The 19319-nt window shown below is 46.9% G+C and overlaps 1 protein-coding gene across 2 annotated transcripts in view; it reads left to right on the plus strand.

Annotated features, from left to right (window-relative positions):
• Window positions 1-1024: 1024 nt before the first annotated feature.
• Window positions 1025-19319, plus strand: part of Sync (syncoilin, intermediate filament protein) — a 29592-nt gene continuing 11297 nt past the window's right edge. For both annotated transcript variants that reach the window (XM_045148627.1, XM_004665262.2), the window contains exons 1-2: window positions 1025-1084; window positions 8579-9719. In XM_045148627.1, the coding sequence (XP_045004562.1) occupies window positions 1032-1084; window positions 8579-9719 (1194 nt within the window). In that variant the 5' untranslated portion in view covers window positions 1025-1031. The remainder of the gene's footprint in view (window positions 1085-8578; window positions 9720-19319) is intronic.

Consider the following 19319-nt stretch of genomic DNA (forward strand, 5'->3'; position numbering starts at 1 on the left):
GAAGGAACCGGAGGGAGAATGTCTAAGGCCCTGATCCGGGAAGGGGTTCAGGAGCTTCTTATTTGGGGAAAAAGACTTCAGTGTTGAAGTTTGACCCTGACACTAGCGGGCAGTGGACTTAGAATTCCTCCCTGCCTTCCCCAGCTCAGGTAGGATGTCCCTCTGGCCCAGGCTGACCTGGACTTCACTATGTAGTCCCAGCTACCTCGAATTCATGACAATCTTCCTACCGTTGCCTCTAGAATGCTGGGATTAAAGGTGTCCGCCAATATGCCCCCAAAGGGCTGAGGATTTGGGAATGGACATGGGGGCGTGTCTGGAAGCTGGCCTGAGTGGAAGTGACAGGTGGAGTTCCCCAGAGGCCCTAGTAAACCTCCCAGGGTGGGCAGAAAGCTGAGTTAAAACTCGGATTCAACTTCACAACCTTAAACCTCCTCCACAGACTTCCTGCTCCTTCTCTAACCCCAGCCAGGGGCCCTGTGTGCCATGCTGCCCCTGGACGCAGGAGGTGTGTGGCCATCAACCCCCCTGCTCCACCCGGCGGCGCCCCGCCCCGCCCCACCCCTTCCCGACAGCTGCGGGGTGCTTGCCCTAAGCGCCGGCACTCCCCGACCTGTGCAGGCGAGGGGCGATGCGACCCTCGGGCCATTCCACCAGCACTCCACCTTACTTACTCCTCTCTCCATGCAAGAAGGGAAGGTGGGGTGGAGAGAAGGAAGGTTCCAGAAGAGATCAGGCCCGGCGAGTTGGGAAAACGCCTAGGCCGCCCCCCACCCCCACGCCCATCCTCACCCTCACCCACCCGGATCGCTCCTGGGGAGGGGCGCCCTCTCCCCGCCCTCCGCTCCCTCCTCCCGCCGGCCGGCCTGGCGCCCGGGCCAAGTGGGCGCGCCCGGCCCCTGGGCGGCGGGGATCTGGTGTCCGCTGCAGCTGGCAGTGCAGCGGGCGCGGGCGCCGGCGCAGCCGCCCCACCGGGCCGGCTATTAATAACGCGCCCGCCCGCCCGCTGCCGAGCCCGGGGTCGCGCAGCCATGGCCAGCCCGGAGCCCCTGCGTGGCGGGGACGGCGCCGCCCAGGCCGCGAGGTAGGACCGTCCATTGGGGGAGAGGGTGCTGGATGGGTTCCCTTCCCCCCAAATCACAGCTCCTTTGATCCAGCCATGGATAGTGGTCAAGTTCTGGTGGGACACGGGTTAGCCCCGGGGGGGGGGGGGCGGGCGAGCTAGTCAGAGAAGGAAAATGGGGTGGCCCTGGCTTGGGGTCCTGACATCTATTTTGGTCTGTGCCATTTTAGGACACTCCTTCCATGGGTTGCGTGAGAATTAACCCCTTTCAGGCTATCAACCTCTCAAAATGTACTTGGTCCCCTGGCGAAAGACTGTAGGGGGGGGGGTTCCTTATTTCAATGTCAGCTGGGTTTGGGTTTGTGAATTCACTGCAGGGCTGGGCTTCTGCCAGCTAGAAGTTAAGAGTCTCACCCGGCAGCTTACTCTCTCCAGTATTGCTTGGGGTGGGGCTAGGAGGTCTATTTGCCTCACCCAGCGGGAGGGCCCTGGTCAGGTGCCCCCACCTAGCCACAATGTAGGCTTGCTGGTTAGGGTAAAATGACCTGTGGCTAAGGTTAAGGGTTAGTGAGGAATATTTTTGCTCCAACTCATTCTATGGCCCCCAAGACTTCCAGTGTACCAAAAAAGTCAAGGTACAATTACACACACTTCCTGGCACCCTTCCACTGTCACATGAGGGGACAAAGTTGAGCACGTGAGTCTTAACACATTATTCCCCTCTATTGCCATACACACTCGGTGGTACACTGGAGTCAGACACTTGAACTCCTGTTTGCATCTCTGCTACCGCCCTGATGAACAGCGCCAGGGAGTTGTTGGAACCCTCTGCGGACAGGGACAGAATGGCAGAGGCACTCAGGTCTGGGGCCCTAGCCGAGCTTGCTCCCTGTCTGCTTGGCCTCCTCAGTCTGCTGCTTTGCCAGTTCAGTAGAGAGGCAGCTGGGCGAGGACAACACTTGGTACCCAGGGTGGGGTGGCATGACAAGTACCCGCCTGGAAGTCAGGAGACCTGGGTTCTACCTCCAACTTTGCCACTTGACCTTGGGCACGTTTCCTCCTTGGAAGCTCAGTTGTTTTCTGTCTGCCTTGCAACGGCCCCACCCTGGGGTACAGAGCAAAAGAATTAGTCTTGGGGCCAAGCGTGGTGGTGCAGGCCTTTAACCCCAGCACTAGGTAAGCAGAGGTAGGAGGATCGCTGTGAGTTTGAGGCCTCCCTGAGACTACATAGTGAATTCCAGGTCAGCCTGGGCTAGAATGAGACCCTACCTCAAAAAACAAACAAACAAAAAATTAGTCATGTTCTTAGGAAATTCACTCACACCCAGATGGCCACACGCACTTCCATGATCCAGAAGACTGTGTGTGAAGGGGAGGACACAGGAGGACTTCTTGGGAAACGGGAAATGCTCCCAGAGGAGATGGAGTGTGAGCAAGGCTTGAGGGATGAGTAAAGATTTGTTTAGGAACTAGATTTTCCCTTCCTTACATCCCTATCTCCCTCCCTTCTTTCCTTCCTCCCTTTTTTCCCTTCTTTAATTTTTTTTTTTAATCAGAGAGAAAGAGAGAGAACGAGAGAGAGAGAGAGAGAGAGAAGTGGCATGCCAGGGCCTCCAGCCACTGAAATCTAACTCCAGACATGCACAATCTTGTGCACTTGTGTTGCCTTGTGTGTCTGGCTTATGTGGGACCTGGAGAGTTTCCAAGGCAAGTGCCTTAACCACTAAGCCATCACTCCAGCCCCTGTCCCTTCTTCTTCTTTTGCTTATTTATTTATTTGAGAGTGACAGACAGAGGGAGAAAGAGGCAGAGAGAGAAAGACAGAGAAAGAATGGGCACGCCAGGGCCTCCAGCCACTGCAAATGAACTCCAGATACGTGCACCCCCTTGTGCATCTGGCTAACGTGGGTCCTGGGTAATGGAGCCTCAAACAGGGGTCCTTAGACTTCATAGGCAAGCGCTTAACTGCTAAGCCATCTCTCCAGCCCTGTTTTTGGTGTTTTTTTTTGTTTTTTTGTTTGTTTGTTTGTTTGTTTCAAACCAGGGTCTCACTCTAGCTCAGGCTGACCTGGAATTCACTATGTAGTCTCAGGGAGGCCTCGGACTCATGGTGATCCTCTTGCCTCTACCTCCTGAGTGCTGGCATTAAAGGCATGTGCCACCACGCCTGGCTCTTTCCCTTCTTTTAAAAAATATTTTAGGGGCTGGAGAGATGGCTTAGCAGTTAAGTGCTTGCCTGTGTAGCCTAAGTACCCTGCTTCGAGGCTCGATTCCCCAGGACCCACGTTACCCAGATGCACAAGGGGGCTCACGCGTCTGATGTTTGTTTGCAGTGGCTGGATTCCCTGGTGCACCCATTCTCTCTCTCTAATTTTCTCTTTCTCTGTCTGTCACTCTCAAATAAATAAACAAAAATTAAAAACATATTTTAATGGGCACAGAAGTGAGGAAAAGTCTTCAGTTCAGTGAGAACAAAACTTATTTAAAAATACTTTATATAGTCCTAATGAAGGCAGAGTAGTTGATGGAAGAAATTGCTAAAATACAGTTCAAATGTTTATCACATATACCAGATGGGAAGCTGATTTTGAGAAATATTCAGAAGCCTTACAGTTTAAAAACTGGAAGTGATTAAGAGGCATTCCCAAGAGTTGATTTCTTATCCCCATTTAATTGTGTGGTAGAAGGTTATAGCAGCTGCCTTCAGATCTGTGTCCCTGAACATGCAAGACACAGGCAGTTGTTCCTGCTCCAAAGAGCAGAATTGGGGAACTCGCTGGGCCTGCTCCTTAGGAGGCGGCTTCGTAACTGCAGTACCGGGGAGCCAGCACTGCCCACGTGAAGGAAGTGCGGGTGCAGCGGCTGAGATGAGAACTCCTAGCCCTGCCAGTTGTTAACCAGGCAGGGTCTTAGCATATAGTTTGAGAATATATGTTAATTACTATTTTTTACCAAAAAAAGTTTTTATTGATAACAATCCATAACAGTAAGAAAGGCCCTAATATGTAATATTTTTCCTCTAAAATAGATGTGAAAATACAAATTTTGTAACAGCACTATTTAACCTGGTTCCATTCTAACAGGATTCCATGTCAGTTTCATGTTGTGATCAATAAAAGCATTTTCTCCTCAAAAAAAAAAACCCATATTTTATTTATGTATTTATTATTTATTTATTTATTTGAGATAGAAAAAGAGGGCTGGAGAGATGGCTTAGCGGTTAAGTGCTTGCCTGTGAAGCCTAAGGACCCTGGTTCAAGGCTCGATTCCCCAGGACCCACATTAGCCAGATGCACAAGGGGGTGCACGTGTCTGGAGTTCGTTTGCAGTGGCTAGAGGCCCTGGCACACCCATTCTCTCTCTCTCTCTCTCTCTCTCTCTCTCTCTCCCTCTGTTTCTCTCAAATAGATAAATAAAATAAAATAAAATAATTTTTAAAAAAGAGGCAGATAGAAAGAGAAAGAATGAAGCCAGGCATGGTGGCACACTCCTTTAATCACAGTACTGGAGAGGCAGAGGTAGGAGGATTGCTATGAGTTCAAGGCCACCCTGAGACTACATAATGAATTCTAGGTCAACTTGAGCTTGAGTGAGAACCTACCTCACAAAGAAAGGAGAGGGGGCGCTGGAGAGATGGCTTTAGTGGTTAAGGTGCTTGCCTATGAAGCCTAAGTAACCAGATTCAATTCTCCAGGACCCACATAAGAAATGCACAAGGTAGCACACGTAACTAGAGTTTGTTTGCAGTGGCAGGAAGCCCTGGTGCACTTATACTCTCTCTCTCTCTCTCTCTGTGCCTCTTTATCTCTCTCTCTCTCTCTCTCAAAAAAAAAAAAAAAAAAAAAAAGCCAGGTGTGGTGGAGCATGCCTTTAATGCCAGAACTTGGGAGGCAGATGTAGGAGAATCACTGTGAGTTCGAGGTCAGCCTGAGACTACATAGTGAATTCCAGGTCAGCCTGGACTAGAGTGAGACCCTACCTTCAAAAACAAAAATCAAGGCTGGAAGGATGGCTTAGCGGTTAAGGCGTTTGCCTGCAAAGCCAAAGGACCCAGGTTTGATTCCCCAGGACCCACGTAAGCAGATGCACAAGGGGGCGCACACATCATCTGGAGTAAGTTTGCAGTGTCTGGAAGCCCTGGAGCGCCCATTCTCTCTCTCTCTGTTTCTCTTTCTCTGTGAAATAAATAAATAAATAAACAAACAAACAACAACAACAAAAGGGGGGAGAATGGACACACCAGGGCCTCCAGCCAGTGCAAACAAACTCCAGACGCATGTGCCACTTTGTATATCTGGCGTTAGGTGGGTACTGGAGAACTGGCCTTTTTACAGGCAAGCACCTTAACCACCGAACCTTCTCTCCAGTCTCCTTCCTCCCCTTCTTTCTGTAGGTTTGGGTATTGAACCTGGAACTTCCTCTCTGCTAGGTACATGCTCTGCCTCTTAGCCACAACCCTAGGAACCCATTTCCACTGCTGAGTGCCAAGCTCTATGCAAAGCCCTGTGACGTCCCTCTTTTTTAGGCTTCACTCTTACGTAGGCCTTCTCAAGGCTCCATTCACCACTTCTATGACTTCTAGAACCTTAAGTGGAAATGTCATTCCTTGTGCCTTGGCTTACTTACTCATCATAGCACGGAGGATGATGAATGAACATTCTATAAAATGCTTAGTATAGCTGGGCATGGTGGTGCACGCCTTTAATCCCAGCACTCGGGAGGCAGAGATAGGATCGCCAAGAGTTCAAGGCCACCCTGAGACTACATAGTGATTTCCAGGTCATCCTGGACCTGAGTGAGACTCTACCTCAAAAAACCAAAGGGGGGGAAATGCTTAGTATAGTGCCTTGAACATGGTTAAGTTATTCCAAGGTGGAGGGGTCTGCAGGGACACAATACAGGGGCCATTGGCTGGAAAAACAGGGGCTCTTGAGAAGCAGAGTGGGTGGCTTGACTGAACTTCTTTCCTGGCACCAGGAATTTTACCTTTTTGGCAGTACAGGTCTGTTCTCTAGGCAGACTGTTATTCAAGAAGTTACATTTTTCAGCTGGATCTTTTAGATATTGTGGGAGATGTGGGAAGTGTGAAATGTTAACACATGTTCTGGGTTTTTAGGCACTTGGGTGGATTGCAGAGTAATGTGAGCTGAGGCTGAAGAAAGGCAAGTTGGGGACTGGAGAGATGGCTTAGCGGTTGAGGTGCTTGCCTGCAAAACCTAAGGATCCAGGTTCGATTCTCCAGGTCCTGTGTAAGCCAGATGCACAAGATGGTGCATGCATCTGGAGTTCATTTGCAGTGACTAGAGGCCCTGGCGTACCCATTCTCTCTCTCTCTCTCTTTCTGTCTCTAATAAATAAAATAAAAAAAGAAAGAAAGTCAAGTTGGGGCCATATCTTTAAGACTTTGAGGGGCTGCAGAGATAGTTCAGTGGTTAAAAGTACTTGCTTAAAATGGGTGTGGTGGTGCAAACCTTTAATCCCAGCACCAGGGAGGCAGAGGTAGGAGGATCACCATGAATTCAAGGCCTCCCTGAGACTACAGAGTGCATTTCAGGTTAGCCTGAGCTAGAGTGAGACCTTACCTTGAAAAACAACAAAAAAACAGAATTTGAGCCAGTCATGGTGGCACACAGCTTTAATCCTAGTATCTAGCTGGGCGTGGTGGTGTGTTCCTTTAATCCCAGCACTTGGGATGCAGAGGAAGGAGGATCACTGAGTTCAAGGCCAGCCTGTGGCAGAGTGAGTTCCAGGTCAGCCTGGGCTAGGGTGAAACCGTACCTTGAAAAATCCATAAAACGAACGACATATGCTTGTAATCTCAACACCTGGGAGGCTGAGGCAGGACGATTGTCAAGAGTTCAAGGCTTGCCTGTCCCTGCTAGTGATTACTAGGCTATCCAGGGCTATATAGTGAGATCTGTCTTAATGTGTAAATAATGACGTTGACAATTTTGGGGGGATGGAGGTTTTGAGGTAAGTTCTCACTGTAGCTCAGGCTGACATGGAATTCACTATATAGTCTCAAAGTGGCCTGGTACTCATGGCGATCCTTCTACCTCTGCCTCCAGAGTGCTGGGATTAAAGGTGTATGCCACCACTTCCAGCGACAATGACTTTGAAATGGTGATGTAGCATCAACAAGGAGCCAGCTAATTGTGGCACCATAGAGAACAGACCAAGGTGAGAAGATGCAGCAAGGCCCATTAGAAGCCGGTGCAAAGTACAGGGGAGAAACCTGGACTGGAGACCCGTAGGTGGGTCCAGGCAGAGAAAAGGGACAGAGGCTGTCGACTTCCTGATGTTGAAAGGCTGATTCTCAGTGAGTTCACTAAATGGGGCAGGTAAAGAGCTGCCTAGGATTTCTTACTAATCACACTGGATGTGTTTCCCAGAACTGGAGAATAAAAGCACAGCAAACTAAACTAAAGAATGATAATTTGGGGGCAGCTGAGCTTGAAGTACTAAAAGGTATCAAGGGAAGATAGCCAAAACTATTTCTTTTCTGGCAAAGAAATGTGAAATGTGATTGCACTAAGTGATTGTTGAGGTCGTCTTCAAGTTGAAACTTTTGGTTTGTTTTGGTTTTTACAGGTAGGATCTTGATTTAGTCCAATTCACTGAATGAATTCACTATGTAGTCTCAGGGTGGCCTTGAACTGAGAGTACATAGTGAATTTCAGGTCAGCCTGGGTTGGAGTGAATCATTAGATTTTTTTTTTTTTGTTGTTGTTGTTGTTGTTTGTTTTTTGAGGTAGGGTCTCACTCTAGCTCAGGCTGATCTGGAATTCACTCTGTATTCTCAGGGCGGCCTCAAACTCATGGTGATTTTCCTACCTCTGCCTCCCAAGTGTTAGGATTAAAGTCATGCACCACCATGCCCAGCTTGAGAATTTTTTTTTTTTTTTTTTGGTTTTTCGAGGTAGGGTCTCACTCTGGTCCAGGCTGTCCTGGAATTAACTCTGTAGTCTCAGGGTGGCCTTGAACTCACGGTGATCCTCCTATCTCTGCCTCCCGAGTGCTGGGATTAAAGGCGTGCGCCACGACGCCCGGCTTACCAGCTTGAGAATTTTGAATCACCCAGTTGTGTCTCACTGTGAATTTCTTGTCCTCGAAGTCATATAAACAGAAACCAGCTAGTAATGTGGTGTTGTCAGGGAATCAAAACAATGGCTATTGGGGCTGGGAAATGGCTCAGCGGTTAAAGGTGCTTGCTTACAAACCCTGATGGCCTAGGTTCGATTCCCCAACACCCACTTAGAGCCAGATGCACAAAGTGGTACAGGCATCTGGAGTTCCACTCCCATCCTCTTTCTCTTTCCCGCTCTCCAATTAAAACAAAACAAAACAAGGCAAAAACAATGGTTTAATGTAGAGGACTTGGGTTGACACAAGAGAGTGGGCAAGTGACCATGGAGACTGGGAACACGCTGAGACCTAGGCCAATGGCTAAAGGCTCTGGTCACACGTGGCCGTGGTTCTGTGGCAGCTCTTTTACTTAAATCATTTGTCTTGCAGGGAAACAGGCACAGAGAGCAGTCCTCTTCAAGAAGAGAACTTTGAATCCCAAGAAGAGGCCAGGATTTTGAATCCAGAAGCCACTTTGGCTTTGCAGGGGAATGTGAACCTAGAAGACACTTTTTTTCTGGGGGACACAGATGACTTTGAAGAGCTACTCTATGTGGAGGAGCCCGAGAAGCCAGAGGAGACGTTGTATATCGCAGAGTCCAGGCAGACAGAGGAGGCACCGTATGAGGAAGAAGCTGTGAGTCCTAAGGAGACGTCTGTGCAGGAGCCTGTGAGACCAGCAGAGAGCCCAAGCCCGGAGCAGAGCGCGTGTGAGGAAGAGATGGTGACGAGGGAGGAGAACTCTAACCCCGAGGAGAACCTTCCAAGTGCGCCGAGCCCCAGCACCGAGGCGGCCCTGAGCGTGGAAGACCTGGAACTGCTGGAGGGTCGTTTCCAGCAATGTGTGCAAGCCGTGTCCCAGCTAGAAGAGGAGCGAGATCAACTCATCCATGAACTTGTGCTGCTCCGGGAACCAGCCCTGCAGGAGGTGCAGCAGGTCCATCAGGACATTCTGGCTGCCTACAAGCTGCACGCCCAGGCCGAGCTGGAGAGGGATGGGCTGAGGGAGGAGATCCGGCTGGTCAAGCAGAAGCTGTTCAAGGTGGCCAAGGAGTGTGTGGCCTACCAGTACCAGCTGGAGTGTCGCCAGCAGGATGTGGCACAGTTTGCTGATTGCAGAGAAGCACTGACCATGCGGGCAGCCCAGCTCTCCGAGGAACTGGCCCAGCTCCGGGACGCCTCGCAGAAGCAGAAGGATCAGTTGAGGCAACAGCTAGAAGCACCCCCGAGCCAGAGCGATGGCCACTTTCTGCAGGAGAGCCGGCGGCTGTCTACCCAGTTTGAGAACCTTATGGCCGAGAGCCGCCAGGGCCTCGAGGAGGAGTACGAGCCTCAGCTGCTGCGGCTCCTGGAGAGGAAAGAGGCAGGGACCAAAGCTCTGCAGAAAACCCAGGCCGAGATCCAGGAGATGAAAGAGGCCCTGAGACCTCTGCAAGCAGAGGCCCGGCAGCTCCGTCTGCAGAACAGGAACCTGGAGGACCAGATCACGCTCGTGAGGCAGAAACGGGACGAAGAGGTTCAGCAGTACAGGGTAGGCCCACTGGCTGTGGAAGGATGGGAACGTGTTTTTTCTTTTCTTTTTTTTTAATTTGAGAGCGACAGAGAGAGAAAGAGTGAGAGAGAGAGAGAGAGAGAGAATGGGCACCCCAGGGCCTCCAGTCACTGCAAACAAACTCCAGATGCGTGCACCCCCTTGTGCATCTGGCTAACATGGATCCTGGGGAATCAAGCCTCGAACTGGGGTCCTTAGGCTTCACAGGCAAGCGCTTAACCGCTAAGCCATCTCTCCAGCTCTATTTATGTATTTTTTTTTTTTGTTGTTGTTGTTTTTTGTTTTTTGGTTTGTTGAGGTAGGGTCTCACTCTACTTCAGGCTGACCTGGAATACACTATGTAGTCTCAGGCTGCCTCGAACTCACAGTGATCTGCCTCCCAAGTGCTGGGATTAAAGGTGTGTGCCACCAGGCCCGGCTTGTTTTCTTTCTGAGATTAGTGTCTCACTGTATAGCATAGGTTGGTCTCAAACACTTGATACTCCTGCTTTAACCTCCCAAATGCTGAGGTTACAGATGTGGGCCACCCACCGGTAGTTGGCTTATATTATTATTATTTTTTTTGTTTTGTTTTGTTCGAGGTAGGGTCTCACTGTAGCCCAGGCTGACTTGGAACTCACTATGTAGTCTCAGGGTGGCCTTGAACTCATGGCAACCCTCCTACCTCTGTCTCCCGAGTGCTGGGATTAAAGGCATGTGCCACCATGCCAGCTCTACCTTGGATTATTTTTAATAGATGAGAAAACACCTAGCCCCAAGTATTTCAGAGCTCCTTTCATGAAAGGCTTTTCTATTCTAACTAACTAACTTTTCTATTCTAACTCTTGGGTATGTGGAAGGACCAGGTGGGATGAACTTATGCCCTCCCCTGCACTCTGTATTCACCTCCAGTCACACCCATCCAATCTCCATGCTGAAAATGCCCAGTGCTCAGGACGAAATCTCTATTCATTTTCCCTTTTTTGTGCATGTCACTATCTCCTTTGTATTCCAGTTACTTTTGATTAAGTGTGAGCCAGTTCTAATCCCTTTTTAGAACAGAGTAGGATATAAATACTAAGTGAATAAACAATTACATCTCTGTCTCCGTGGGCTGGACTATCAGAAGGAAGGGGCTATCTTTACTTATCTCTAGACTGCTCTCTGCCAATCAGGGCTCAGAGGACGTATCTGGCAAATGCCAAGTGAAGTGCCTCTGGGCATCGTGAAAAAACTAATGTTGGCATGATTCAACAGTACTTTCATCCCTTTTCTCTTTTTCTTGCCCCTTTCTCTGTGGGCAGAGTCTCACTTTGGCCCTAGCTGATCAGGAATTCATTGCAGCCCAAAATCTCAGCCTCCCAGTTCAGAGAGAGAGAGAGAGAGAGAGAGTGTGTGTGTGTGTGTGTGTGTGTGTGTGTGGTTTTTCAAGGTACGGTCTCGCTCCTTAGGTTAAGCCATCTCTCCACTCCAGCCCACTTCTGAGTTTTTTTCTTTTTCTTTGTTTCTTTCTCTTTTTTTTCTTTTTTCTTTTTTTGGTTTCCTGAGGTAGGGTCTCACTTTAGCTCAGGCTGAGCTGGAATTCACTATGTAGTCCATCAACCTGGATGAGAGTGAAACCCTACCTCAAAAAACTTAAAAAAAGAAAAGAAGATATAGGTATGAACACTTCTGCTTAGAGAAACAGGGAACATTCAGAGGATTGACAGGAGGTAAAATACACTTAAAACTCTTTATACATAATTCATTTAATTCTTATCTCTATGAGGTAGGTATGAAGTGTTGGTAAAATGAAGCAGAGTGTGGTGGCACATGCCTTTTATCCCCTAGCACTCAAGAAGCAGAGGTAGGAGGATTGCTATGAGTTCAAGGCCACATAATTACATAATGAATTCCAGGTCAGCCTGGACTAGAGCAAGACACTACCTAAAAAAAAAAAAGAGAGAGAGAGAGAGAGAGAGAGAGAGAGAGAGAGAAAAGGGAGACAGAGAAGCCATCTGTCCAGTTTGAGAATGATATTACAAGGATGCAACCCTAAACCATCTAATGCAAGTTCATCCTCCACCCCAGAAGTTGGAGCTGAGCCTTAAATGAGTTCACTGAGCCAATAGGGAAAGATATTCCAGGCAGAGGGGACCGCTCATCCAAAACCATGAAAAAGTAAAAAGACATTGTTTTAGGAGATGAGTTCAAGGTGACTAAACCATAAGGACTGAGTAGATAAAGATGGAGGAATAGAGTGGCACCAGGTTGTACATGGTGACATGGTTATAGATCATTGGTTTTCTTTTCTCTCTCTATCTCTTTCTTCTTTTCTTGTCTTGTCTTTTTTCTTTTCTTTTCTTTTCTTTTCTTTTCTTTTCTTTTCTTTTCTTTTCTTTTCTTTTCTTTTCTTTTCTTTTCTTTTCTTTTCCTTCTCCCTCCCCCCACTCTTTCTTTTGGTTTTTCAAGGTAGGGTCTCATTCTAGCCCAGGATAAACGAGGCTGACCCGGAATTCACTATGTAATCTCAGGGTGGCCTCGAATGCACAGCAATCCTCCTACCTCTGAACCTCCCTAGTGCTGGGATTAAAGGTGTGTGCCACCATCCCTGGATCTTTATTATTATTTTTGTTTATTGACAACTTCCATGAATATAAACAATATCCCATGGTAATTCCCTCCCTTTCCCCCACTCTCCCCTTTGAAATTCCACTCTCCTTCATATCCCCTCCCCCTCTCAATTATCTCTCTTTTATTTTGATGTCATCATCTTTTCCTCCGATTATGATGGTCTTGTGTAGGTAGTGTCAGGCACTGTGAGGTCATGGATATCCAGGCCATTTTGTGTCTGGAGGACCATGTTGTAAGGAGTCCTACCCTTCCTTTGGCTCTTACATTCTTTCTGCCACCTCTTCCACAATGGACCCTGAGCCTTGGAAGATATGATAGAGATATTGCAGTGCTGAGCAGTCCTCTGTCACTTCTTCTCAGCACCATGGTGCCTTCTGAGTCATCCCAAGGTCACTATCATCTGAAAAGAGAAGATTCTCTAACCAAAAGTGAGAGTAGCATTAATATATGGGTATGAACATTAAGAGAAGTACTTACTGGGCAGTTTAGTGAGCATAGTATATACATTTAGCAAGACAGCACCAGATGTTATACCCCTAGGGCTCATGACTACCCCTGTTGTAGGTTTTTAGTATCAGGGATATATTCCCTCCCATGGAGTGGGCATCCAGTCAAATTAGAGGGTAGTTGGTTTTCCCCATAACAGACATGCCTCTATTGTACCCATTGGCTCATTCAGCCTGGCTGGTCAAATGTAAGGCTTGCAGAGTCCCCTGTTGATTATTGTCACTGGTGATTTTTGACTTTCCCATTGAACTGCATGCAGTGTGGCTTTTTCCAGTTTTCTGTCAGCTGGTCTACATGGAGGAGGTTATCAGCTCAGTTCCAGCAGGATTTCTCAGTGACCTTGCAGCCCAAATGTTGAGTATTCAGCAATAGGGTCTTATCATCTATTCCTGGTGGGAAAGCAAGGGCCTCGGCAATGACCTGTAGTGTTTTGGGGGCATCAGGGACCTCCCTGGCCAACAACTCACTGGAAGGTATCCCATTCTTGGCACTAATAATTTTCTGGTAACAAGAGTGTTCCATTGTCCAAAAAAGTAGGATTCCATATGACTTATTTATATCCTGGCTCTTTTAAAAAAATATCTTTACTGGGCTAGAGAAATGGCTTAGCAGTTAAGGCAGTTGCCTGAGAAGCCTAAGTACCCAGCTTCATCTCTCCAGAACCCACATAAGCCAGATGCACAAGGTGAAGCATGCACACAAGGAATGTCTGTGTCTGGTGTTCAATTACATTGGCTAGAGGCCATGGTGTGCCCATTCTCTCTCTATTATTAATAAACTAAAATATTTTTATTTATTTATTTGAGAGAGAGACCCACAGAGAAAATGGGCATGTCAGGGTCTCTTGCCACTACAAATGAACTCCAGTCACATGTACCACTTTGTGCATCTGGTGCTTTATGTGGGTACTGGGGAATAGAATCAGGGTCTTCAGGCTTTGCAAGCAAGCACCTTTAATCACTGAGCCATCTCTCTATCTCCCCTTTTTCTGTCTCACTCTAGCCCAGCCCAGGCTGGCCTGGAACTCACTCGGTAGATCAGACTCGCCTCCAATGCACAGTGATCCTCCTACTTCTTCCTCCTGAGTACTAAGATTAAATACTTGCCCCACCACACCTGGCTAGATAAATGGGATTTTTTTTTTCAAGGTAGGGACTCACGCTAGCTGAGGCTTACCTGAAACCCACTCTGTAGTTCCAGGCTAGCCTCAAATTTATAGCAATCTTTCTACCTCTGCTTCCCAATTACTGAGTGCTGGGATTAGAAGTATGTGCCACATGAGGCCACAGCTCATTGGGTTTGGTCTTCACTTCCTCAGGAAAGAATCACAGGCGACCATGTTTAAATGAAGATGGTAGGACACTGAAGAAGCTAAGAAAATAAATGAGTTTTATAGCACTATTTTCAGAGTAAAAAATAACCATTCTAGTTTTTTAGAATTCCATGTGATTTGAACTGCTCAGTATTGCCTGAATATTAATTAGCACTACCAACAAACATGGCAGAACAGCTGTTAGTCCAGTAAGGAGACTGATGTTGCACTAGAAAGATAATTCACAATTTGAGTTCATTACTGACTTCATAGTCTGTTCCTATAGAAGTATTTTTCCAGGCTTGCAACTATTCCCACTTATGAGTTTCCCCTTCTGTTAGGGGAAGTTAATGTTAATGTTCCTTTACTGATTATGAAACTTGTTCCCTGAAACTGGTTAAATTTGTTTAGTAGTCAAGTGATTATATTAGCCTGCTCAAACAAAAATTTGTGAGACCACAATGGGTATATGATAACAAGAGAATGTCTAAGAGGCATGTGCTACTTTGGAGGCAGAGAGAACTTGTGTACACAAGCTTTCAGTCTTAATTATATAGTGTTTAGTGTGATGCTATTCTTGGAAAAAGAGCAGCCTTTTTGATAAGTTGTATGCATAATCATATGATATGTAATGTTTCATTTATAAGCTGCCTTTAACACATGCTTACCATTAGTGTTTTCTCAAAGTATAGTAGTATGTTTCCCAGAATTTCACTATATGCTTACAGTAAATAGTTCTAGCTTGTTGAAATGTTGAAGAAAAAAAAGTATGTGCCACCATGCCTGGCTGTTATTGTTCTTTTAATATTCTTATTTATTCGTTAATAAACTGGTTACATTTATTTGTTTGAAAGCAGAGAAGGTGGCTGGGAATGGGTGCACCAGGGCCTCTTGCGTCTGTACAACTCCACATATTTATAACTCCAGATGTATGCACCATGTTGTACATCTGGCTATATATGGGAACTGGGGAATTGAACCTGGGCTGCTAGGCTTTGTACTCAAGTGCCTTTAAACTTCCACGTGTACAATATACACACACACATGCAACACACACACACACACACCTGGGGCTGAGGAGATGTCTCAGTCATTAAAGGCATTTACTTGCAAAAGCCTGCTGGTCTAGATTCAATTCCCCAGCCACTCACACAAAGACAGACATTCCAAGCTGGGCATGGTGGTGCACACTTTTAATTCCAGCTCTTGGGAGGCCAAGGTAGGTGGATTGCTGTGAGTTAGAGGCCAGCCTGAGACTACATAGTGAATTCCAGGTCATTGTAGGCTAGAGCAAAACTTTACCTTGAAACATGCCCCTACACAAAGCCAGGCGTGGTGGCACATGCCTTTAATGCCAGCATCTGGGAGGCAGATGTAGGAGGATCGCCGTGACTTTGAGGCCACCCTGAGACTACATAGTGAATTCCAGGTCAGCCTAAGCTAGAGTGAGACCCTACCTCATAAAACCAGAAAAAGAAGAGAAGACAGGTATTCCTTTGCAGGAACGAGAGACCCTGCTATGCTCCTTCCACCCCACACCAACCCTCACCAACATAACACACATGTAAATAAACAAATAAAATTAAGAGGGCTGGGGCTGGAGAGATGGCTCAACAATTAAAGGTTCTTGCCTGCCAAGCCTGTTGGCCTGTGGTTCAATTCCCTAGTACCCATGTAAAGCCAGATGCACAAAGTGGCACATGCATCTAGAGTTCATTTGTGTGTCAAGAGGTCCTGGATCACCCATTTTCTCTTGCCCTGTCTATCTATCTATCTCTCTCCTCTACTTACAAATATATAAAAAATTAAAAAAAAAAAAAAGCCAGGTGTGGTGATGCATGTTCTTGATGCCAGCACTTGGGGAGGCAGGGGTAGGAGGATCGCCTTGAGTTCAAGGCCAACTTGAGACTACATAGTGAATTCCAGGTCAGCCTGGGCTACAGCAAATCACTACCATGAAAAACAAAACCAAAACCAAAAATAATAATAATAAAAAGCCGGGCATTCTTCTGGTGCACACCTTTAGTACCAGATCGGGGAAGGCAGAGGTAGTAGGATCGCAGTAAATTTGAGGCCAGTTTGGGACTACAGAGTGAATTCCAAATTAGCCTGGGCTAAAGTGAGACCCTACCTCAAAAAAAAAAAAAAAAAAAAAAAAAGAAAAGAAATGAAAAGAAAGAAAGAAAATGGACTATCATATTCTTGGTTCCTAGACTCTGAGACATAGCCTCTCTGAACCTACAGCTATTCCTTAGTTAGACTGGCTGAACAGTAAGCCCCAGTGAAAACTCTTGTTTCTGCCCCTTCAGCACTGGGGTTACAGCCATGCATGATCATGCCTAACTTTTTTTTTTAATTATTATTTATTTGATAGAAAGAAGCTGGTAGAGAGAGAGAGAATGGGCATGCCAGGGCCTTCAGCTACTGTAAACAAACTCAAGATGCATGCACTACCTTGTACATCTGGCTTTATGTGGGTCCTGGGGAATCTAACCTCATTCCTTTGGCATTGCAGACAAATGTCTTAACCACTAAGCCATCTTTCCAGCCCTATTATTATTTAAAAAAACAAAACAAAACAAAACAGTGAGGGAGAGAGAGAGAGTGCCTCCTACTCCTGGGCTCTCTACCGGATCTGAGTCCCCCAGGGACCAGGCTTTCTGCCCCAGAAGACCTATAGGCCGCAGAACCATAACATGAAGCTCATCTATCCAGGAACTGGCTAGGGACATAGGCTTTGTGATCTAATAGACTTGGGCTTTTTAAAAAAATACTTAATTATAGTTATTTATTTGAGAGAGAGAGGAAAAAAAAAAGAGGCAGAAAGAGAGAGAATGGGTGTGCCAGGGCCTCCAGCCACTGCAAACAAACTCCAGATGTGTGCACCCCCTTGTGCATCTGGCTTACGTTGGGTCCTGGAGAATCAAACCTGGGTCCTTTGGCTTTTCAGGCAAACTCCTTAATCGCTAAGCCATCTCTCCAGCCCCTGATAAACTTTTTTTTTTTTTTTTACTCATTTGTGTATGTTGTTAGTATATTTGTATGTTGTATATGTATGTGTATGGGCACGCCCGTACCTTGGCATGCATATGGAGGTCAGAGAACCCCTCTGGTATTTCTCTTCTCCTTCCACCCTCTTCAGACAGAGTCCCTCTTGCTGCTACTTCTTTCAAGCTTCCTGACTCCCATGGCTCTGCTTTCCGTTGCCATAGGGCATTGGAGTTACGTGTGTGTGGACTGTTTTGTGTCTGGCTTTGCATGAGTACTAAGGAAGATCAAACTCAAGTTGGAAGTCTTGTAGACAAGCACTTTTAACTGCTGAGCCGTCTCCTCGTCCCTTTTTTGAATCAAGGTCTCAATAACCCAGACTAGTTTCAAACCCACTATGTAGCTTAGGCTGTCTGCAAGCTCAGGGCGATACTCTTGCCTCAGCCTCCCAAGTGCTAGGAGTACAAGTTTAGGGTCACCATGCTCAGCTACATATATCATCCTTTTTTTTCCCGAATTTTTTATTAGCAACTTCCATGATTATAAAAAAAAAAATCCCAAGATAGCCGGGCACGGTGGTGCACGCCTTTAATCCCAGCACTTGGGAGGCAGAGGTAGGAGGATCACCTTGAGTTCAAGGCCACCCTGAGACTACATAGTGAATTCCAGGTCATCAGCCTGGCCCAGAGTGATACTCTACCTTGAAAAACAAAAACAAAAACAAAAACAAAACAAAACAAAACAAAAAAATCCCAAGGTAATGCCCTCCCTCCCCACTTTCCCCTTTGAAACTCCATTCTTCATCATATCCCCTCCCCCTCTCAATCAGTCTCATGATCTTTTCTTCCTATTATGATGGTCTTGTGTAGGTAGTGTCAGGCACTGTGAGGTCGTAGATATCCAAGCCATTTTGTGTCTGCAGGGGAGCACGTTGTAAGGAGTCCTACCCTTCCTTTGGCTCTTACATTCTTTCCACCACCATTAGACCCTGAGCCTTGGAAGGTGTGATAGAGATGTTGCAGTACTGAGCACTCTGGTCCCTTCTTTCCAGCACCATGAGGCCTTCTGAGTCATCCCAAGGTCACTGCCATATGAAAAGAGAAGATTCTCTACCAAAAGTGAGAGTAGTATTAATATAATATGAACATTAAGAGAAGTGCTATTGGGTAGTTTGATAAGCATAGTATATACATTTCTCCAGACAGCAGCAGACATTATACCCCTAGGGCTCTTGACTACCTGTTTTTTTAAGTTTTTATTATCAGGGATGTATTCCCTCCCATGGAGCAGACCTCCAGCCCAATTAGAGGGCAGTTGGTTTCCACCATGACAGACGTGCCACTATTGCACACTTGGGCTTTTTTGTTTTGTTTTGTTTTGTTTTTTGAGGTAGGGTCTCACTCTGATCCAGGCTGACCTGGAATTAACTCTGTAGTCCCAGGGTGGCCTTGAACTTATGGCGATCCTCCTACCTCTGCCTCCTGAGTGCTGGGGTTAAAGGTGTGTGCACCACACCCAGCTTTTCACTTGGGCATTTTTTTAAAAATTTATTTGAGAGCAACAGACACAGAGAGAAAGAGGCAGATAGGGGGAGAGAGAGAATGGGCACGCCAAAGCCTCCAGCCACTGCAAACAAACTCCAGATGCGGGCACCTTCTTGTGCATCTGGCTAATGTGGGTCCTGGGGAACCGAGCCTCAAACCGGGGTTCTTAGGCTTCACAGGCAAGCGCTTAACTGCTAAGCCATCTCTCCAGCCCACACTGGGCATTTTAATAAAATGATTTATTTATTTATGAGAGAGAATGGGCACACCAAGGCCTCTAGCCACTGGAAACAAACTCCAGATGCATGCATCAGTGCATCTGGCTTATGTGGGACCTGGAGAATCAAACCTGGGTCCTTCGGCCTTGCAGGCATGTTCCTTAATCGCTAAGCCATCTCTCCAGCTCCCAATTAGTCTTTTTCAAAAAAGTATTTATTTATTTGACAGAGAGAGAGAGAGAAAGAGAGACAGAGAATGGAGGTGCCAGGGCTTCTAGTTGCTGCAGAGGAACTCCAGACATGTGCACCACTTTGGCCATCTGTCTTTATGTGGGTACTGAGGAATCAAACCTGGGGTCTTTGGCTTTGCAGACAAGTGCCTAAGCCACAAAAACATCTCTCCAGCACACAATTAGTC

The sequence above is a fragment of the Jaculus jaculus genome, chromosome 5 (genome assembly GCF_020740685.1).
Source record: "Jaculus jaculus isolate mJacJac1 chromosome 5, mJacJac1.mat.Y.cur, whole genome shotgun sequence".
Lineage (NCBI taxonomy): Eukaryota > Metazoa > Chordata > Mammalia > Rodentia > Dipodidae > Jaculus > Jaculus jaculus.